The sequence below is a fragment of the Peromyscus eremicus genome, chromosome 1, assembly GCF_949786415.1.
Source record: "Peromyscus eremicus chromosome 1, PerEre_H2_v1, whole genome shotgun sequence".
In the NCBI taxonomy this organism is placed as follows: domain Eukaryota; kingdom Metazoa; phylum Chordata; class Mammalia; order Rodentia; family Cricetidae; genus Peromyscus; species Peromyscus eremicus.
The window spans coordinates 42,943,018-42,966,360 of record NC_081416.1 but is presented as its reverse complement, the minus strand read 5'-3'; the positions used below and the strand labels follow the sequence as shown (position 1 = coordinate 42,966,360).

Here is a 23,343-nt window from a genome sequence, read left to right as displayed (position 1 = left end):
GAAAGTCAAATGTGGTATGAATTTGCTTATATATAGATGTTAGTTTTTAAGCCTTAGATAGGCATAGGCATGCTATAATCCCTATAACCATAAAGGTTAGGTATAGGATAAGGCACTGGGGGGCGATCTCTCAAGTAAGAAGTAGAGTACATAGTTATGTTGCGATAAGGAGAGACTGGAATGGGAGGATTAAATGATGGGAGGGAAGAAGTGGGAAAGGGAGGGAATACAAGAGGGACAACTAATGTTAAGGACCATTTGAGAGGTCATGTGGAAACCTACTACAGTAGAAGCTTCTTTAAGTATATACACATATGAAAGAATTCTAAGTGGAATCACCAAGTAATGGGGGAGAGACAATAGCTCAACTTGACATCTTTTACCACCAAGTGAAATTTCCAATGCCAGGAATGAATTACATCTAGTTAAGTTGTTGGCCAAAGGAGACTCATGGAAACCTCAGAAACAACTCAGGCCATTTCCAGTGCTATTGGTTGATCTCTACAAACTGATGACAAGACCCTATTACTGACAACAACGCTTACATATCTCATTAAGGAAGAAGCTGAGATGAAGCCTAACCAGAGCTTTCATCACGACTGACTAGTGTTCATGGTACTTGAAGGTACTCTGCATGCTACTAGAGAAGAAAAGTAACCACTAACCGAGCTATAATCCCTGTGATCTACAATGGTGACTTCCTGCAGAGTACACTGGTGTAATAGTGGCACAGAAGCTGTGGGAGTAACCAGCCACTATCTGATTGAATTTAAGGCCCACTTCATGAGCCGGAACCAATGCCCAAACACTGCTCAGGGGGCCAAGAACCTGAGGCTCGATAGGCCATGGACCTAGAGGAAAACAAAATATTATTGTTCTGCTGAAGGAGCATAGTAACCAAGTGACTCCTAAGAACATTCTGCTATACCCATAGGCCAGCGTCTTCCCCAGCCATCATCAGAGAAACTTCCTCCTGTAATAGGTGGGAAATAACAAAGAGACCAATAACTGGACATTGTGCAGAGTAAGAGACCTTGGAACACTCGGTCCTAAATGGGACATCTTCATCAAAGCCCTCCCCTCAGGGCTCAGGGAACTATGCAGAAGCAGAAGAAGAGGCAGAATCAGTGTGGATGGATGAGACTAAGGAAAGAGTTTCTTCCAGACACAGCAGGACTGTTGCACATACGAACTCACAGAGACTATGGCAGCATGCACAGGGCCTGCACAGGTCCAAGCCAGAAGGGATCCTAGTGCTGAGATGGGGAAGTGGATAGAAGCTCCCATCCCTAACCAAAAAGCTAACTCCAATTAACAATGCTCTGTCTCTGTCTGTCTGTCTGTCTCTCTCTCTCGTATACACACACACACACACACACACACACACACACACACACACACTACTTTTCTCCAATGGAGTCTCACTACAAGGGTAGGCCTCATGGCCAGCAGTAGTTGGCCAACACAAAATAAAGTCAATGGTATTTTTGGAGATTTTTTTTTTTTGTTTCATATTGCCTTATTTGGATATTTAAAAAATTCTTACTGGTCTCTTGCTTGTATACATATGGTTTCCAATTTTGTGTTATTGTGGGTTTTGTTTTTGTGTGTTTCTGTGTGTGTATTTGTTTCTTGTGCTTTTCCTTCCTTCCTTCCTTCCTTCCTTCCTTCCTTCCTTCCTTCCTTCCTTCCTCCCTCCCTTCCTTCCTTCCTCCCTCCCTCCCTCCCTCCCTCCTTCTTTCCTTTGTTTCTTCATTCCTTCCTTCCTTCCTTCCTTCCTTCCTTTTTCATTTTTTTGGCCTGTTTGTTTTCGAAAGAGAAATAGTGGAGTTGAATATGTAGGGAGGTGGGGAGAATCTGGGAGCAGATGAGGGAGGGGAAACCATGATCAGAATATACTGTATAAAAATTATTTTCAATTAAGAAAAGAAATTGCCAGCGAGGGCATCAGTGGCTGGCAGCACATCCGGCTGACCTTTCACCTTTATTTGTCCTACAGGTCTAGGGACAGCAGGTCACTTGGCAAGATAACCCTGTTTATTTTTCCTGTAGTCACACAGCTAGACTACATTTTTAAGTCATCCTGTTGTATGGTGCCAAGGGATTAACTCTGAATTGGCTAAATGTCCATAGCCTAGCTAGTGTAAACGTGCTGGGTAATTCTGCAGGCTCTTTCCAGTGGTCTTTGCCTTCTAATGTCACTCAAAGTATGTACATTCTGATGATGACATTCATGATGATACTTCTTTCACTGTGCGACAGAAGCGTACAACCACAGCCGTAATGATTTGCATCTTGTGAAAAACAGAAACTTTTCCTTGTTCAATGATGCATACCTTTCCAAAAGTGATCACTTCTTTTTGTTGGAGATTTTGTGATTTAATTAAAGCACGCCAGCAGATTTAAGAGGGTCCTGGTTAAAAAAAAAAATCAGGATTTTATGTAAAAAACAATGTTTTTAATGAATTTTATTATTTTCCGATTAGGGTGTCTGATCACTATTTTTTTTTCCTTTCTGTTAGCTGAGTCTTCTGTGAAAATCTGTGAAGGCACATCTGCTACATCACCTCTTAGCCACTCAGGGACACCCTGTCACTACTTCTGGCTCCATCTGTGGAGGAAAAGAAGGGAGGAGTCATTCTTTCGTGGCTGGTGTTCTGCCCCCCTCCCTTTCACCGAGCTTGCTAGAAGCATGTGTGTTTGGGGATGCTGGTAGGAGGTAACGCTAGAGTAACAGTAAATGGCTGAAACTGGAAAGAAGGGAAGTCCCCGAGCATCAGCTGACAGGTGCAGGATGCTTACATTGTACCGTGGATTTGGACTGCGTGAAGGTCTGTGAGACAACGTCATCAAGAACTGATATCAGAGGACCACATTATTCAATCAGTTAAGTATAGCAAGGTTAAGACATCACCAGAGATGGCCTCTGTTAGGATGACTTTACTGGGTTTGCTGAACTTCCGCTTCCTTTCAGATTGGGCCAGGAGGCTGCTGCCACGTAGGGGAGGGGCAAACCGGGACAGACTCATTGATCCCTGAGATATCTCATGTACCTTGGCCTGGCGTGGTAATGATGACGTGCGGTGGGTTCTTGTATTTAACAAAAGGGATCTGTGTTAGGAGCAGAACTTTGTGTAGAGTTCTGTGTGCCATCATTGGTGACGATCAAGAGCCTACAATGGATTGTGATAGCATTCACCATCTCTAACCAGGCACTAGATGACTTGATCAGAGATCAAGGGACACATATAGTATCACCATGTCACAGTGTAGCTCTGCTTCTGTGATCTCTGCACAGGGCCCCTTGGGGTCTGCATGTCCTGGGTAGAGATGTTGCTTGGCATAGCCTCCGAGGGTTATTACTGGCTCCAAAGGTGAGTTGGTCTCCATCTGTTGCTGAGTCAGTGCTTCTGCTTTTGAAACCTCAATCCATGTCCCTTTCTGGGGAGCCCGACCTGCACCGCTCCAACCTTCTGAAAGCGATTGGTTCTTTTAGAACTACTTTTTTCAACATTGCCTCACAACTGTGATTATTAACTGTTACCTCCTCTACAGGATGGCATCGCGCGAGATTCAAAGCATTTCTTGTGTGCTGGAAACACCGACTTCCGTGGAGCTTCACTTAGAACAAAACAGCAGACAGCACAGACCCAGAGACTTGATCAGGAGTTATCACCCGAACAATTCATCAGACATACGGGGGGTGTTTCACTTATTTCAAACCTGTTGCAGCTTTTAACAGAATATTCAAAGGGGGTTGCTTAGGGCTCTGCTGGGGGTGGGTGGACTTCCTTTTATGCAAGTTTTGAGAACAGAGAGCTGTTACTTTTGAGAGACATCACTCCTCTTTCTAACTGTGTGAGGAAGTACATCTCTTAGAAAAACATTTATCCAACCAGTTCACCTTACCAAGGTCAAGTCAGTTGTATTCTAGTAAGCTATTTGGTCAAAACTCACTCTGAGTCTTTTCTTCAAAATCACTTTTCACTTATGGCAGATATGGGAGACACAAGAGTTTTTACGGAGGCGATAGCCCATGGTTTACTGGAAAAAAGAGAACTTTGTAAGCCAGAATCTACAGGACCTTATTCTTATATTCCCAGCTTTCTTTCCTCTCCACCCTCTCCTTTATTCCCTGTGTGTGAAGAAAAGCACCAGGAGAGACTTTTATTTTCTTTTTCTTCTTTTAATTTGTTCAGCATCGAAGGAGGGAAGGTCATAAACATTGATTGTCATTTACAGGAAACATTCAGAAATCATGTGTGCATTATCTGGGAATGCTAACAGTATTCAACTAATAATTTACAGGACATAAAATAAGGACAAACCCCATTACATTCTAAAGTAATATAAAACTCTCTTTAGTTGTTAGGGAGTGCTGCTTTAATCTATTATATTTATAATTAAAAAAAATTCAATGCTTACTGTCTAAATGACTCAGGCTGCAGATTTACTCACATACACAGAAATTAGGGCTTATATATTAAACAAGGAGAGAGAGAGAGAGAGAGAGAGAGAGAGAGAGAGAGAGAGAGAGAGAGAGAGAGATCAGAAAATTGTAGATTTAAAAACTACATGTATCACTGGGTTTATTTGTAGTTTGCCTTTTTGCCTCTACAGTCTGGTAAGAGTAATGGTAATAGCATGATTCAGCTCCTGAAAAATCAGTGGTTGACTACAGGAGGCATTGCTCTTTTTTAAAAGTATACTTAGCTTTTCAGAACAAATGCTTTTATTTTACATACTTGCGGCAATGCAACGTTGGGGCACTGCCAACAGTGGTGTGCATGCTAAGGAGGAGCAAGCTGCACCTTGCACACTGCTCCTCAGGTGCAGCTGTGGAGTAGGCACAGCCACGCCCCCGACAGTCCTTGGCTTCACCTCTGGACTCAGTGGCTCTGCGCCTTGTACTGTAGGCTGGAGCTGTGGCAGAAGCGTTAAATCTCAGAACATCAGAAGGATAGGAAAATCATGTATCTCAATCCTAAAAGCAAGGAAGCATTGTCAGGGATTTAAAAAATATTGGAAAGTCTCATTTAAATCTAAATATCTTTTTATTTTATAAATCGATCATCATAAAATACTAGCCTTTTAAAGTCATATTTGGGATGCAGGAAAAACATCAGTTTCACTGGCCTGCTCTCACCTGTCTTGTTATCTTTACCACATCTCAGATTTTTTCCCTACCTCTCAGTCTCTCCCCAGCCCTCCCCCAGCTTCTTTACAACATTTATTTGGTGGAGGTCAGTTATGGCTTCAGCAAATGAGTGGTCTGACCTCAAGTCATTAATAAGAAATAAACACGTACAAAAATATTTTGTTCATCAGAAAGCAGGGTTTGTTTTCCTTAAGCTAGTCCATGCAGAATGGATTTGGACAGAGCCATTTGCTATGAGGAAAGACGATTCCACTTAGACAACCGTCTCTTTTTAAGCATCCCTTTTTCCTATTGTCTAGTTCAGATGGAGTTTGCAGGTCTTAGGCCAATCTTCAACACTGAATTCTTTGGAGCAGTTAGTTGACAGCCCTGTCCCTTTCCTAGTTGTATTACAAAAAGAAGCAGATACTTAACACCAATGACCCATCAAGATGCTTAAACCTTTACAACCGTTTTCCATTTAAAAAACTGAGAGGTACATAACACTCAGAAAGGAAGCAAGTACATATTTTATCTTTGTTTACCCCCCTCTACAAAATTGTTACAAAGTCTTATGCTTAAACAGAGACATAGAAAAATCAGTGTATTCACTGTCTCCAGTTATTTACAGCAAAAATTACAGAGACAGCATACATTGTATTAGACCTTCCACAAGCATATATTAAAAGTAATTACATTTGAAAAAATATTTTTTATTTTTCCTCTACATTTCTACAATACATACTCAGTTTTCTGTGGGTGTAGTTTCCATTCTTGGGTGTGTGTTAATGGGATGAAGCAAACGGTGCTGTGCTTGGGTGTTGGGCTTGTGGCTTTCAGACATTCCTCATGAGTGTCTATGTATAGCTGTGCTGGTGACGTGAGACTGTTCACCGTTAGGCACAGCCAGAGAATAAGTGATGTGACCCTCATGCTGTCAACAGGGGTGCAGACAACCTGTATTTCCCAGAGTTGGGCTTTATTTCATTCCAGTAATCTTTGTGCTTTAGTTCTGGCTGTGAAAACAACCACTAGCCTGGTCTCTCTGATCCACTGGAGGTTGTGCTTTGGTCATGCAGGAAGCAACCGTTGCTGTGACCAGTTCACCTCAGAGGAATTTCAGCAGCTTCCGGCGGGGGGTGGGTGGGTGGGGGAAGTGCACAGACAGACAGACAGCCCCACCTGCTGTGTAGGAACCCGTGACCCGCACTTCAGAACAAGGGGGCAAGGCTATCTGGATGGCAGAATAAATTGCTCAGAAATGTATCACTAAGAGAAAGTGAGAAAGTGTCACAAATTTTTGAAGCCATACATTTAAGGACAGGCTCAAAAACATGAAAGTTATACATCCGACTTTCAGGAAAAAAAAAAAAAAAAACCAGACAAGAAATCTAGTTCTCTCGGCTCTTCCACAGTGGAGCTCGCCAGGACATGTGGGAGTGGCTTTTGTAAGTCATCATTCAATTGATTGGCCTCTTTCTTTTTTTGCTATTTGGTTCCAGTCACTTGTTGCTCTATCTTTGAGCAGTGGTGGGTTAAATATCGAAACTCAATTGAGAATGAGACAAGCAAGATCTCTCCTCTTCCCCCCTAACTCACACTATTCTAACACCACCCTCCATCAAATCTGGCCTGACTGGCTCTCTAGATGTGATTTTTTTTTTTTTTTTATATCAACTAGAGGTGGCAAGCTGGCAGTCTATGGACCTCTGCTGCTCAGAGATGTGTTTGTTTGGTCTGTACTATGCTCAGAGTCTGACTGTCATCATTTACAACCCAAGACAGCTTACGTAACTCAGAAGCACTGTCAGCATGCAACCTCGGCTGAACGTTGGCTGTCGTATTGTAGGTAGGACATTTCCTTGCTAGCTTTCTGTGACTGCAACACAACTTGCATGCACTCCTTGCCATTTTTTTGGGAGGGTGCGTTGAGTTTTCATCTGTTGATTTGAACAGGCAGGTACCTCTGGTTCTGAAACATACTCCTCTCAAAAAGTAAAAGGGTTATCAGCCTGTTTCCAAAAGACCCCAGGGCTCCCCACACCAGGCCTTTCTTCTGGCTATGCATGTACCAGCAGTTGCAAATAGAGCATCAAATAGCACTTTATCTTGGTGGCATTTCCCTCCTCTTTATAAGGGGACTCTGCAGACATTTCCCTCAGGTGCATACATAAAAGCTCTATCTACCATTCGGTGCTTGTCAGAAGAGCAGAGACATCCTTGCCTGAATCTACTACCCTTTGTGGTAATTTCACTAGAAACAAGAGTTAATGCAGGAAAAAAAAAAAAAAAAAAGAGCCAGGAAAAATGATTTGGACAGCAGCCAAAACTGTCCTGCTTCTGGAATAGGGAGAAACTAAGGGTGCGGAGTGTTGCTGACGTTACTTGCTTCTGGTGTTTTTGAAAAAAAAAAAAAAAAAGGAAGAAAACAAAAACAAATAAACAACAAAACAGGAACATTTTCGGCTGTCCACGGGCCCTAAGAGTTATTTTAGCGTTTGAGCCTCTTATGCACAGCATTATAGTGAGGCCGTGGGAGCTGGCTATGCATCTTCAAGGCTTCCTCCAAATAGTTCAGCCTGACTGCTGGGAAGTAACCTGCTCGAGAAGGCAGCCATGATGGAAATGCACTGATGTCCCCTGTTGCCTCTTGTTAACATCCAGTGGGGTACAATCTAGAGTCTCCCAGCTACTGCCAGAGGAATGGAATCACCAAAGACCGCAGTGGTCTCTGCTTTTTACTTAGAGGTACTTTAGCCCAGAGCCCTGAAGAAAGTATTAAGAAAAAGAAAATGCAAAAAGTGTGCTTGGAAAGTATCTTCTGACCTTCAACGTTTAATCTGGGAACAAAAGAGCCCCAGAAAAACTGACACCAAGATAGGCCAAGTCACAGACAGCATGGCCATTCGTAACTGTCAACCCAGATTTGAAATCTCTCACTTTCCTTCCAAACTTTGCCTTTCTTTCTCCAGAGTGCAGATGCACTGGAGTTGTCATTCACACAGGCTGTCAGGTCTGTCCACTGACAGTTCCATCCCTGCATTTCTTTTGCTAACAACTTACACAGGAAGCCTGGAGTAACTGGGAGATAAGTGTGGCAGCCTGGTTGTTTTGTTCTTTGCTCATTTTAGAGAAGGAAACTAACGTGTTTACTTGTGTAGAACTTTTAGGCAGGTCCCAAGAAGAAAAGCAGTTCATTCATTTTCTGACATGAAGCCACTGTGGCTGGGCCAAGGCCTGTTAGAGAGGGTCTCTCACTTTTGACACTTAGGTTCTATTGTCGTCTTTCTGTTTATCCCTTCCCCCTTCTTGATGAATATTTTGTTAATGAAGCATCCCTGAGCAGATTCAGTGCAACATCTGCATCCAGCAGTGATTGTCATCCTGGAGGCATGAAGAAGACTACAGACCCCAGATCCTTCTTCCAGCGCATAGCTCATCCTACCACATTTTGAACATTGGCCAGTTCTCAGGAGAAGGAACAGCATGCTGAGACTGTGTGTGGTAAAGGGAGTTTTTTTTTTTTCTTTTCCTACTGAAATTTCCTGTAGTCACTGAGATGTTCAAAGGGCAGTGTTTAAAGGCTTTCTTAACCATTAAAAACATAACTTGATTCTCTTTTAAGGGAAAAGTTGGCAACTGCAGCCAAAACTGGAGCTCTCTCCTCTGGCTGGAAAGTAGGCTGTGCCTGTACTGGTCACCACTGTATGGTTCTGACTCAGTTCCTAGCTGACTCCTGTCCCTTTGCTTCAAAAGGTTCACACTGTCCCAGTGAAATGCCAGCACTACTGGAAATGACACAGTTTCAACACCAATACCCCCCAGGCAAATGTGGGGAACAGTCTTTTTCCTACACCACCTGTGGAGCAAAGGAGGAAAAAACTCTCTGCCACTTCATCGATGAGGCTGATGTAAATCCTCTAAGGTAGACTGGAGACAACAAACAATTCCCTTTGCAGCCGAGCGGGATTTACAGGCTGACAATGGGAAACACTGAGCCAACAGAACAATGAAAACAAAGTTTGACATGAGTTCAAAGCTCAAAGGGGACCGCCAAGTAGACACAGTAAGCATTGCCTATCGCAAGCCAATCATAAAACATACATCGCATTTGGAAGCAGCTTGGTTTAATTGAGTGCCTTCCATTACCCTGTTTTCCTAGCAATCAGAAAAGTATCTTTCCATTAGAAGGAAATATGACTCTTGGAATTAATTCTTTATACAAAGAGCTAGCAGGAGTGACATTTAGACCAAAAAGAACCGAGTCCCTGTAGCAGCATAATAAGCAGTCTACAGCTGTCTTCTCAGAACCAAAGGTAATTTGGTTCAATGTAGTTAAATTAATTGAATATAACAGTGGTTGAAAAAGAGATTCATTATTTTAAAGCCTTTTTGTTTTCCCCCAATGGCTTGGAATTCATCAATCATGAGGTGAGAAAAGCCTGTTTTCTGAAAGGAAAGACTAACAGGACTGTTTTGATCATCCACCAGAGTTCTGGGGCATTTTGGAGATGACTCTCAACCAAGAACTTCAGGAGAACATAAGAGATTTAAAACAAACAAGCAAATAAACAAACAAAAAAACCCCCAAAGTTTCTATTAATGGAGATTTACAAATGTGTGTGTGTGTGTGTGTGTGTGTGTGTGTGTAAGGAGAAAGGGGCAGGTTTTTATAAGCTAGGGGCTATGCTACACTTACAGTACAACATAGCTTTTGATGTCTTATATGCAAATGTGTCCCCTTGCTGCTTCTTTGAAAATCTTAGTTTGGACTAGCTCATACTAAAGGCCTAGGCCTTACAGAAACTGGACTAGCTCATACTAAAGGCCTAGGCCTTACAGAAACTGGACTAGCTCATACTAAAGGCCTAGGCCTTACAGAAACTGGACGAACAACTGGCTTCAAGCTCATGCTTTTCTGGTGCTTAATTTCATAGGAATTAGGGTGAAGAGCCTGTACAGGTCACCCTTACATTCTGTTCTTTTAAGTGGTTACAAAATGACCAATATGGATAGAGGATGTCATTTAAATCTGTATAGGAAAGAATTTTGGCTTTGGGATACATCAGTCTCATAGACAAAACATTTATTTTTTCTGATCTTTTGAATTTTGGCTCTATTTTTATAATACAGCATTTTGAAGCTGAAGAAATTGGAGGCCCCAGGCTGTAGACGGCTTTCTCCTTTCTATTAGCCTGTTTCCTAACAAATTGTAATGAGTTTGAATTTAATGAATGACTTCTTTACTTTGTATATTCTATTTCTTTCAGTTCTTTGGGAAAAAAATGATTAGAAAATGTCTATCCAAAATGGCACTGGGACCTTGTTTTATACTTCTGGTTAAATATTTCTAAAAACATTGATGGTAGTCTATAGACTGATTTTTTTTTCTTTTTTTGTTAAAGAAACAATAAGCATCAAAGTCAAATTTCTTTTACAATTGGAAATCTGAATCCAAAGCGGCGGGGGGGGGAACCCCAATATTTTGTATTCTGGTGAAAAATAGGAAATATTATTGTCTGGTTTACAGCCTGGTTTGTGAAACAGGGAAATGGCTTCAAATCCTCCCCACCCCCCACCCCATATGCCATCTTGATAGGGCTTTGAAGTCATTGATAGAAATGGAGCTTTTAGAAAGCAGTTATACGTTACACAGATTCCTTTGTAGACTTGCTTCTGAATGGGCACTATCCTGTTGTTAGGTGTGGATGAAAACTCTGGCTGGAAAAGAAAACCCTGATTGTCTAACATAAAAGTAACATATAACAGAAAGTAAATCACATGAGAGAGCCTGACGGAACCTCCATTGCCAGTGGGCATGGTATTTGAAGCCACAGTGCATGAATACGTAATAGTCATATATAATACTCTTACATATTATATATTCATTACATACATGCACAGTACTTTCCAAGACAGTTACAAATTTCCACATGCATCAACTATCTAAAAACATAGAAATAGGTAAGCTTAGTAAGGGGATTTTCTTAAATTATATTTGAACAATCAACAGGAAAAGTAATCATGTAAAGTACGGCTCTGTTCTTGTATATATCTACAGTAAAATTCTATAAACAGTTGTCTCCAAAACATACCCGAATAAAATTAAAAAAGATAACACCCAGTGTCCTATATTTGTATATTTATGATCATTTCAAAAACAAACAAACAAACAAACAAACCAAAGAGCCCCACTCAGGTGCATATTTACATTCTTCAAACTGTAGCGGTGAAAAATAATTCTATTAAGTGCAGGACATTCCTAATGTTGCAGTAGTGACATTTTCCTTAAGTCTCCATGAACACATTGCTTTTGTCTTAACGGCGATGCATTCCATGACTCTGAGAGTTCTCATCCCCTTCATTTGCAGACCGCAGCACAGTCAGGATTAAAGAGCTCCTTGTACAATGGAGGAAACAGTGTATTCACTATGTCTGGATGAGACTGCTTAAAGACCTGCAGCTTCTCCCCATGCAAGTTGCAGACTGCCGTGATAGTTGGTATCTTGGCTATTAACTGCAGAACACAGAGACAGAGGGAGACAAAGAGGAAAGCTCATTAGTGGACTGTCCTGTGAATTAGTGTCTTTCGGGAACCCAGATAAAGGTAAATGGTTTTGAAAAAAGAGGTTTGGAAAGAAAGAAGGCTCACTTTCAGCTTCTCTTGAAAAGAAAACAAAAACATTCCTCATCCCATGGTCTAAAGAAAAAGAGAGAGAAAGAGAGATAGAGAGAGAAAGCAAGGAAGGAGGGCTAAGGCTCCTGGTTCATTGTTCTGAATAAAATATGCACAGGAGGTGTTCTTGTTTAGTAAGCATGAGTGGGTGCTGAGCAGGCAAGCCATCTGAATAGGAATCCTGCTTCCTCACAGTCAAGGACAGTGAGACAGTGTGACTCTGAGGCACTTTGTGGCTCAGTCTTTTCACTTGTAAAATGGGCTTGTTAATCCCATCTTTCTCTTTGAGTTATGTGGCCTGAGTGAGGAAATGGATATGAAAGTGTTCAGGAATCTGCAGGTGTGAAATGTAATTGTTAGCTAACAGTATCATTATCTGTCATTTCCTCAGACTTCTAGGACATGAATATTAGATTTCTAAGCTTTGAAGGATGACAATATTAGGAAAGGAAAGGAACGCAGTATGAGGTTATAACACACAGGCAGAGGAGGCTGTGGGGAGGGAGGGATGGGAATCAGCAGGAGGGGAGCAGGGGAAATAGAGAGGGAAGTGGGCAGGGATAGGAGTGAAGTACATGCTGTGTACGCATGACGGTGTCATAATGAAGTTCATTATTTTGTACACTAATTACAAAATTTGTTTAACGTGTAACCCATGACTATCCACAATTCTTGGAAGTCAGACTCACTGAATCTACCTGTGTCTCCCTAACTTTTTTTGACTCTGATCCAGAAAATGAGACTACGTTTACTCAAAAAAGTCTGAGAGGTACTGGCTTTGATGTCCTAAGGGAAGTATTTCACAAACAAGTGGAAGACTAGCCTGTAATCACCAGGCTTTGATTAAGTCTCCTCTTCCCTTTCTCCTGCTCCTCTTCCTCCTTTTTCTTGCATTAAAGATGGAACCAACCCTTGTGCATGTCAGGTAGGTGCTCTATCATAGAGCTATATCAACAGCTAACATGTATATGTATATAAAATCATATTATATACAAACATAATTACATATTAAAGTATATTTCTTTTAGTTAAGTAAGAAAACAATGTTTGATGATAATTTAAATGATTCCCCATTGTGCTGCATGCTACAAAAGTCTTAGGAGATGAACATTTCTGTTGTTAAACATGCTTACAATCAAATTAACTTAAGCATATGTTCATATGACAATATTACTCTTAGGATTGAGATAACCTCTTCTACAGGGAACGCTCTTACTAAAGGTAAGTGTGGTAGTTCACAGGGCTGTTTGAAGATGGACTTCAAAGTGATGATGATAAAATATAGTTAAGCAAACCCATGTGATGACCTGGTGGGCTCCCCACATTCCTCTCTCACCAATAAGAGCACATTTCAGCCTCTGAAGTGGAACAGCAAACAAATAATCACGTTGTGGTTCTTCAAAATCAGAAATTTCCCCTCTTCCACTAACTTTCCTTTTAACTACTAATTATTCTGTAATGATTCCATGAGAAATGTAAAGCTAGTTTTAGGAATAGAGCTGCTGACACACACTAAAGGGATCTAGACACATCTTTATGATGTGAGGCTTCAAACATTCAAAGATGCTTGAGGCTTCTGGCTCTGCAACCTAGCCATTTCTGCTGCTGTCTGAAGAAAGGCTAGGAATGAAAAAAGGTAGAATCTTTGTAGTCCATGTCAGACTTCAGACTGAGAATCAAGACTGTATCTTCAACAGTATGAACTACATTCCTTTCACTCAAGATACTTTATAAAAATTAACTGCATGCTTATTTTATATCAAGGCTTCACTGACACTGGAATGTACAAAACTGTTATGGATTTTGCCCATACTGTACTTGCTAAGACAACTGGAGATTAAGTGACCACACTGACTAGCACAGAGAGAAAGGCTGTGGTCACAGTGATGGGTGGTAGCCAAGAAGTGGTAGATATTTGGATGTCCTAACTTCTTGTAACAAGCCTTCCCTAAGATGTGGCAGCAAATCTGAGCAGGGAAGGAAGAGTGAGAATTGTGCAGGCACTTGGGCACAAAAAGATACTGGATCAGGGGCAAAGACACTGGACATGTAGTGTGCTGAAGGCAGCTTAGGTTTACTGAGGCAAGGGGAACATGGATTTGGGGTTAATGATGGTTGAGAGATGTGCACAGCCAGAATATGGCAGCTCTTATGGTCCATGTCACAGTCTCTGGCTTTAAACATAAAGATGACCAGAATACCATTCTGAAAGACTCACTTTGAGTCTGGGGTACAAAAGTGTCTTTTGTATATTTTTATATGTAAACAGTTTGTAAGTGTCCACTTAACTGGAGCCCTTGGGAAATTATTGAAGCTTTCTTAACCAGCTGCCTCACACAGAAGGAAACTACAACAATTTAGAAACACTTCCTGCACATTACAGTGCTCCCTGAAATAGTTATTGAGTGCAGAGAAGCTCTGAAAGCCTCCTATAATCATGTGCTGTTGAATTGATGATCTGCAGTGCTGCCGAAACTTCCAGATGCAACTGTGAAATGACTGCCAATCTTTAGTGTGATAAGAATCACTGGAGGGCTTCTTCAAAGTGCAGATTGCCAGGACCCTCTCCCAGGGATTCAGTTCCAGTATGTCAGATTCCATGCTTGAAGTAAACATCCCCTGTGAACACTCATGTCACAAGCCCGTGGAATAGGCTCTGAGAAACAGTGCCTTGGAGGCTCAGATTTTGTGGGGAGAAAAAAAACTTTTAAAAAATTGACAAGTAAATTCTGTATTCTCTCTGAATTGGTCCTATTCCCCGAGTGTCAAGTAGGTACTTTCAGGTAACAAAGACATTTTCATGTCTACAGAGGGAAGGCTGTATTGCTCCTTCTATTATATGATGAGGGACAAGTTAGGAGTCCTTGGTGACATATAGGCATTACATAGAGAGAATAATGGATACAGGGCTTTAGAGTCAGGCTATGTTGAAATCCTAGTACTGCCACTCGTACAATCTTGGCTAAGTTGCTTAACTCAACATCCTTATTAGTCAGATGTTGTGTTAGGATTCCTGTGGCTGTGATAAAACACCATGACCAAAAGCATCTTGGGGAGGAAAGAGTTTATTTCAGCTTACAACTTACTAGTCCATCACTGAGGGAAGCCAGGTCAGGGACTCAGCAAAAACCTGGAGGAAGGAACTGAAGCAGAAGCCATGGAGAAGCGCTGCTTACTGGTTTGCTCCTAGTAGCTTGCTCAGCCTGCTTTCTTATACCATTTAGGACCACCTACTCCTTGTCAGATTGGCCCACCCACGTCAATCATCAATCAAGAAAATGTTCCACAGGCTTGATCACAGGCCAATCTGGTGGGGACATTTTCTCAATTGAGGTTCCCACTTCCAAAATGACTCTAGTCTGTGTCAAGCTGACATAAAAACTAGCCAGCACAGATGGTGACTGTAACATTTCCTGCTTCAGAGGGAGGCTGGGAGGATTTAATGAGTCAATACACATGGTTTTATAGTGCTGCCTGCCGTCTGCTGACGACACACATGATGGCTATTGTATTAGTTACTTTCTAGTCATTGCAACCAAAATACCAGAGAACAACGTCATGTGCAGGATTTTCATTTTGAGTCACAGCTTCAGAAGCGTCAGGTCATCATGGCACTGAGGGAGTGAGAGTGGGACAGAGGGAATTTTATCAAGGCAGGCAGCTAGAAGTATATGTGTGTGTGTGTGTTATTAGAATGCAACTGGCTTTACTTATTTTGACTAGACCCTCAGCCCCTGGGCTCTTTATTCTTTGCAGGTCCCCTGTGATGGTGCAAATGAGAATTGCCCCCAAAGGCTCAGATATTTGAATGCTTAGTCTCTAGTTGGTAGAACTGTTTTGGGAAGGATTAGGAGGTGTGGTCTTGTTGGAAGAGGTGTGTCACTGGGGGTGGGCTTTATACTTTTAAAAGCCTATGCCAGGTCCAGCTTCTTTCTTTGCCTCCAACTTTTGGATATAAATGTAAACTCTCAGCTACTACTCCAGAGCCATGACTGCCTATCTGCTGCCAGACTAACTCCTTGCCATGATGGCCGTAGACTCACCCTCTGAAACTGTAAGCAAGCCCCCTGTTAGATGCTTTTTTAAAAAATAAGTTGCCTTGGTCACAGTGTCTGTTAATAGCAATAGAAAAGTAACTAGACATCTCCAGAACATTCAGGATGGCTATTTCTCCCTCACTTAGCCCTCTCTGGAAGTGCCCTCACAGACATAGTGTGGTGATTCTTAATCCAGTCGAGTAGACAATGAAAGCTAAGCTGTGATGCTTTCAGTTCCCTATAGCTCTTCCTTCAAGGAGTGAAAGGGGTAAGGCCACGCTCTTCAGACATAGATATGAGCAGCAGAGACCCAATTTAGTCCGTAGATAAGCACCAAAATCCAAGTCTGAACACACTGCATGCTATTTCATGGGAAAACTAGCCATTTGCTTTTGTTGGAATGAGTGTGCAAAATCATGTTTTTTTTCATTTTCTTGTGGCAATAAAATTGCTCATTGACTGATTATAGACTAGATCCCAGTGCCATGGTTCTTCCAGCCTTTGCTGCTTCTGTTATGGATGGACCATCTGGGAAATTGAAAGCACATGAGCAGGACTGGACTCTTGATGGCTTCTCATTTGACTAGAGGTAGGGAACTATATGTCTGGTTTTGGAGAAAGTTAACTCTTTTCCTCTTTCTGCTAAAAATTCAGGTCTCGGTAGAGCCTGGCTCATATGCAGTTCTGTCTCTTGTATGCGATTCAAATCCATTTTCTATTGTTCGTCTGTAGAATGGGCTGAGTAGCTAACAAACACTGTCAGCAAACAACACTGAGAAAGCTAGAGAGCTTCATCAAACTCTATTGCCGCAGAAGAGGCTGGCTGAGACATCCCATCAGCTGTGGGAATAGGAGTGTTGGTGTGGCATCACCACTCTGCAGGAACCATAGGCCAGGAGGCCATGCAGAGACAGTGACAAGTACTTGGCAGCGCCCAGAAGGGCCCAGTGGAGGAAGCAGCAGGCAGTCACTTATTGCTCATTAATATTATGTACTGCAGCTGGGGACCCCCATTTCAAAGGGAGATCAGAGCAGCCTCAGCAGCAGTTAATGGTTCAACAACTTTTTAAACAGCTGGGGAGGTGATCCAGAAGCACTTGGAGATGGAGGGGGTAGTCAATTTGAAATCATCATGAAATTCCTTCACATTCAAATAATCTCCATTGCAGAACTAGACAGAGGATCTATAAAAGGGCATCTCACATTCTTTTTTTTTTTTTTATGGCAAGTGTTTCTTATAAGAAGGAAGCTGTAGCTTCTGTCTACAGTGGTCTACAAGAAGAGAAAGCAGCTATCTGAGAAGAGATAACAATCCTATGCTTCTCTCCAGAGAGTAGTTTTATGAGAGAATTCACATTTTTAAAAGTAGAACATTTGACGTTGGGGAAATGGGACAAGCAGAGGGTAAAACTAGCCATCAGGATGTTGTCCATCCTGACACAGGAAGCCAACAACGGTTTGATCAAAGTAGCAGAGGGAGAGGCTGAATGCATCCATGTCACCTGTCCAGCTTCACATTTCTTTTTTGATTTTTGTGTAACCAGACCTAGGCATTTGGATTAAAAATAATATAGAGCTTGAGATTCCTTTTCCATGTCATAAAACTCTTCCCTTCCTCTCCTCTGCCCATTCTTGACATCCATGTTGTGGCACATATTCTTTCCACCTGGCCATTGGGAGTGACACTGGAAGTAGGCATTTGTCTCAGCTGGGACTGGGATTTGGAATCAGACTGATACCCCCAAGGTACTTTCTAAATGTAGCCAAGACTACAAGTAACTTAAGGAGCTCAGTGTATCTCCCCATGAGGACCAGGAACTGAAGAGCATTGCAGAGAGAGAGAGAGAGACAGAGAGAGAGAGAGAGAGAGAGAGAGAGAGAGAGAGAGAGAGAGAGAGAGAGAGAGACAGAGAGAGACAGAGACACAGACAGAGACACAGACACAGACAGACAGACAGAGAGACAGAGACAGAGACTGAGAGACAGACAGAGAGAGAGAGAGAGAGAGAGAGAGAGAGAGAGAGAGAGAGAGAGAGAGAGAGACAGACAGACAGACACACAGAGAGAAATGAACTAGGTATCTCAAGACGGATAACATAAGTTGGAAAATCTTAAGGCTTCCCAATTCCAGTATCTTCATGGGTGGGAACTGCTTTTTTTCTTTTTAAACTTTAGATTCCACCATACCTTTCTACTGTTTCGTCCCATTTCATTTTATTTTTTAGCTCAGTTGAACTTGACTCACATTACTTGTAACTAAAGCACCCCAACGAACCTGCAACTTGAGGAGTGAAGAGTCACCTACTGAGCTCTTCTGCTTTACAGGTGCTTAATCTGATGGACAGTGCTTGGAATTTTGTGGTGCTGGCTTTACAGCATCTGCTGGTCCACTGTAAGCAGCCAGAACAGACTGACAGTCTGGTCTCATCCAGGAGTTCCTGGAAGAAGCTGCCACACACTGTTTTCCATGCTCTCCTGGTGCTGTGGGATGGTCTGTATGTCAAATATGTTGCTGATTGGTCAGTAAATAAATCACTGATTGGCCATTGGCTAGGCAGGAAATATAGGCGGGACAAGGAAAAGAATTCTGGGAAGTGGAAGGCTGAGTCAGAGAGAGACTGCCAGCCACCGCCATGACAAGCCGCATGGGAAGATCCCGGTAAGCCACGAGCCATGTGGCAAGGTATAGATTAATGGAAATGGATTAATTTAAGATATAAGAACAGTTAGCAAGAAGCCTGCCACGGCCATACAGTTTGTAACTAATATAAGTCTCTGTGTTTACTTGATCGGGTCTGAGTGTCTGTGGGACTGGCGGGTGAGAGAGATTTACCCTGACCGTGGGCCAGGCAGGTTTGTAAGCAATATAAGTCTCTGTGTTTACTTGGTCGGGTCTGAGCGGCTGCGGGACTGGCGGGTGAGAGAGATTTGTCCTGACTGTGGGCCAGGCAGGAAAACTCTAGCAACACCTGGCTCCTGTATTCATAACAAATGCAGGTTGAAGTGGCAAGCTACCCAAGGAGAGAGCTGTGTTCCATGAGGATAGATTTGAAATTTAAAACTTGGGGACTCTGTTAAGGTGTTTTATGTAATTCTGCCTGTTCTTGCACTGTTCTGCTATGTATTTACAGCTGTGTAGAAGCCTGAGGGGAGCTTCAGGGATGCCCCAGATGTGGTGACACAGGTATGCTACATTGTGATATTCACTGAGTGATATAAGACATTTGAAAAAAATACAGACATTTAAAACTGCAGAACAAATTCCTAGCCAAATAGAAAAGAGAACAGTGAGACCGAGGACACGAGCCACAACATCTGGGCAGGGATGTCTTATTTCCTGATAGTACCGACTGCTTATTTCAGGTGAACTTGACCCCTATTCTCTAGTTACCCATCTAGGGAGTCTCAGACCACACTAAAATTACACGCTTGGAAAGACTACAGACACAAGGCCTCAGCATTCTGTTATTAGCCAGAGCAGTGTCTGTTTCTGACCCCATGGAGAATGCAAGGAAAAACAGCTTAAATGGCTTTCTAGTTTCCCTGGTTCCTTCAGTATTATTCAGTCCATGTGGTAAAACATGGACTCTATGGGCCAAATGGTTGTTTCTTCTATGCTCATTTCACAACGCTCTTGCTGATACCTGGTCCTCATGAGAGGATACATCAGCACTCAGCTGAGAGTAGCCAGGGATGATACAAGTAAGATTTCAAACACCAGCATGTAAAATTGGCTTAAGATTCCTATCTTTCAAGTTTTTCTCTAGTAACTTATATTCCTATAATAGAAAGACAAGGTTCTTATGTTCAAGAATTAATTTTCTTATCTTATACTAGAAATAGGCAAAGGAATTAAGAAGTTAGTGAGCCCGTTGGCAGAACTTCCCCTAAGCTCAGTTTAGCACAGGATTCCTGGGAAGGTGGAAGCCTTTGGAGGGGGGTGTCTCTGAGTTTATCAAGCATTTAGGAGTGGGAACCCACAAATTAATGAATTAGCTGCTGGTAGTAGCTTAGGTTTAAATTCTGACTCTTGCTCACACACTGGTCCATTCTGGGTGAGGTATATGATCACTTGGGTTTTCAATTTTCTCTTTCATAAAGAAAGATAATAAGAGTATAACTTTGAAAACTCAAAGTCAACCTAACTGGACCTATCAGTACAGTGTTGCACACAACAAAATCTCAGCCACTCTGAATTATTCATTCTCTTGACCACTCATGTGATTTTGATCATTCATTGTTTTTTAATTGTAATCATAGCAGTGCTTTGTTTTATGCTCCATGTCATGTGATATTATATCTCCTATGCATATATATTGAATATTTGATCTATAATAAACATTTGTGAAGTAAATAATACTATTATGACTTAGGAACATTCTTTCCATGTGAGAATTTCTTCTGCTGTGTTAAGTGGTGGCTGTGATGTTGTATGAATATGATGCATTGCTTCCTGCAAAGTTAGGGCTTCATGCTGTAGTGTCTCACCTGGAAGGGGAAAGTAATGCTCAGATCTCTCACCCAGGTAAGAGATTATGTTCAGACACAGAGAAAGGAATGATAGGCTGTGTGTTAAGTGGGCAGAAGACATTGATCTCCCTTATGTCTGAACCTGAGTGTCCACTTCAGAGTCTAAATCAGCAATGTCCAATAGAAACATAAGAGAATTTGATGGTCTTGTATTTCTCATTACAACTTAGGATAAGAACACAACTCCAGGCATTTCTACTTGCAGAATTTCTAGGAAAAATAAATATTAGCTATGGTTATCTCTTGGCTTTAATAACCCAGGAGGCAGAAAGGAATGACTGAATTGGGAAGGCCTATGTCAGATGTGCCTTCTAGCTATTGACTGGACCTCAAGACTTCATGAGGGGAAAAGTGGGAAATGGACTTGAGGGCAAGGTTGAGTGAGATACCCAGCTCTGGCCTTCGTCTTTGATTGTGTATATACTGTCAGCATGCTCTACCTCAGACTGGTCTCTCCTTCTTCTCTGCCTCTGCCCCTATGGTCAGAGCAATAAGAAGGGAAGATTCAGTGATTTATAATGAAGAAGGATGACAGGTCAGAGGTCTGAAGTGACAGCAGTCTTCACAGTTCAGAATTTACAACTGATCTTCTTCCATCTGTTCAGCAGCCCGCTGTCCTCAACTGGACCCTGAACCTCATAGATCCTCACCTAGGAAGCAAACCTCCCCTAATGAGTCAGGTCAATGCCCGCCACATCAGGAGCTGAAACATGCCCTGGAAAGCTGATGGAGAGGCTGACCTCTGGACATAGGCACCATCAACACTGCATGCTGTAAGCTTTGGTCTAGAAGATCACTCCAAACAACATGATTATGGCACACAGTAGCAGTTTGAATTAGTAAGACGGGGCAAAAATCATCCTCTTCTCTTCCCCATTACAGTGGGAAACATCCAAGGAGTCCTTAAAATAACCACACAGGACTGAGCAGTGGAGGGCAAAGAGAATGTCTGGAAGAACCTTTGTTTTTTTCTTTTGGACATCAAAGGATGTTATACTGAAGGGAACTTAAAGACCAGGCAGTCCAGCCTACTCGTTTCCCAGACAAGAAAAGTGAAGCCCAGAAACAGATGGGCTGCCTCCTCTAGTCATATGGGGCTTAAAAATATATATGTCTATTTATTTTTTCATAAGCTTTTATGAAAGTGACCAGTGTTATCTCACTTCCTGGCTTCCCAAATTCAGGATCCTGCCCAATCTAACTATAATTTATAGCATGAATAAACCTTCTACTTTCCTACCTCCATACTGTCCCACCACATGGAACGCCATCCTCCACTTTCCGCATCATTCACTTCTGTCTATCCACCCTTCAGTGATGATTCCAAACATATTGCTTTATTGCTTTGATGTTTGGAAATCATCACTGAAGGGTGGATAGACCTTTTCTTATTGAAGTAAATTTTCCTATTGAAGTAAAATTCCTTTTGTCAACACTATCCTAATAAAACAATAGCTTACCTAAAGGTAAATACGTTTATAGACTAGATGGAATACTTATGAATTATGTAACTTAGTCCTTGAAATACCCCTGAGACATTGGTGACACTTCCAGCCTGTTATACAGGGAGTTTAAAACCCATGTTTGAGGTTCTTGGCTAACTCAATCCTATAACTGTGATAATTTATTAAAAAATAAGGTATATATTAATATGCTTATGAGGAGAGGAAAATCTATTCTCCAACATTTTTTTTTCTTTAAGTATCCTTCCAAATGGATAAAAACAAAACAAAACAAAACTGATGAAGCTTCCTAGTTAATGGATATGGAACCCCTAAATTTTCAAATCCTCACTAAATCGAAGTCTGTCTCAAAGTATAAAGCACTGCTGCCTAAACTTTCATTTCAAGGTGTGTTGAAAGTATGTTGGAGTCCATTCTTTCAGGATGAAGTTCAACAACTGTATGGACACTGTGCCTTTATCTTGTATCATCTACACCTATTCAGGGTCAAACAGGCAAGTGGTACAAACATTTCTATTTTCAAATTATAACAGATGCTGGTGTCCCATCCCATCCTGTGGGGATTTAACCTAAGCCTCTGCCCTTGAATACAACATTTAGGGTTTGTATGGCTTATCTCAGAAATAGCTTTAGATTTTGCCATGGGTTATATAAAGAATAAATGTTGAGAATGACCATTGTTATTTAAGAAGTGACCATGAAGGAATAAGGAAAGTTTCTGTGAAGATGGGAAAAGTCTACAGTGGGGTGAAGTGGTTTTCTCTCGGGCTTAACAACAGTTTTTCCTTTGGGGGAGTTCTGTTGGATGTGTTGGTTTTCCTTGGATCTTAAATGTTCCTCAAAGGAACATACGTTAAATGTTTGTTCTCAAGCCTGCGGTGTTGTTGAGAGGTAGTGAGACCTTTTAGCAAATGTGGCACAGAGAAAGGAAGTTGAGTAACTGAAGATATGGTTTTTTGGAGGATAGTGAGACTCTTCTCTCTTCCTGACTTGTTCTTTGCATCTGGCCACCATGAGGTGAACAACTTCACCCCACCATGTGCTCCTGCAATGGTGTTCTATCTCTCCAGAGGCCACAAAATTACAGTGAAGTGACAATGGACTGACACCTCTGAAACCATGGGCCCAAACAAATCATCCCTTCTTATACATTATTACTGTCAGGTCTTTTGTCATACAGACAGCAAGCTGACTTACACACAATCCTAAACACTGTGTCCTCAAAATTTTAAGGCAATCAAAAACTAGATGGATTCACTCCTGCTCTTTGGCACTTGACAATGGATTTGAAACTCAGAGAAATGAAGTTATGTATCTGAATCCAATGGGTACAAATGAGAATCTGTTCTTCACTGTGTTTTGGTCTTTCCACATTAGCAAATAGCATCTCATTAATGTGATGGTTATTATAAAGAATGGTCCAAATAAGAACCCAGCATTTACACACACACACATTAGCTCTGGGAGTTAATGCTTCATCCGGCGCCAGGAAATGGTACA

At 41.7% G+C, this 23,343-nt stretch overlaps 1 protein-coding gene across 2 annotated transcripts in view; it reads right to left on the bottom strand.

The window, feature by feature from the left end:
• Positions 1 to 11,260: 11,260 nt before the first annotated feature.
• Rorb (RAR related orphan receptor B) overlaps positions 11,261 to 23,343 on the bottom strand; it is a 46,640-nt gene continuing 34,557 nt past the window's right edge. Inside the window, exon 8 of one of the 2 annotated variants that reach the window (XM_059247694.1) lies at positions 11,261 to 11,654. In XM_059247694.1, coding sequence (XP_059103677.1) covers positions 11,499 to 11,654 — 156 coding nt within the window. In that variant the 3' untranslated portion in view covers positions 11,261 to 11,498. The remainder of the gene's footprint in view (positions 11,655 to 23,343) is intronic. The other variant, XR_009375535.1, reaches the window with a different exon arrangement.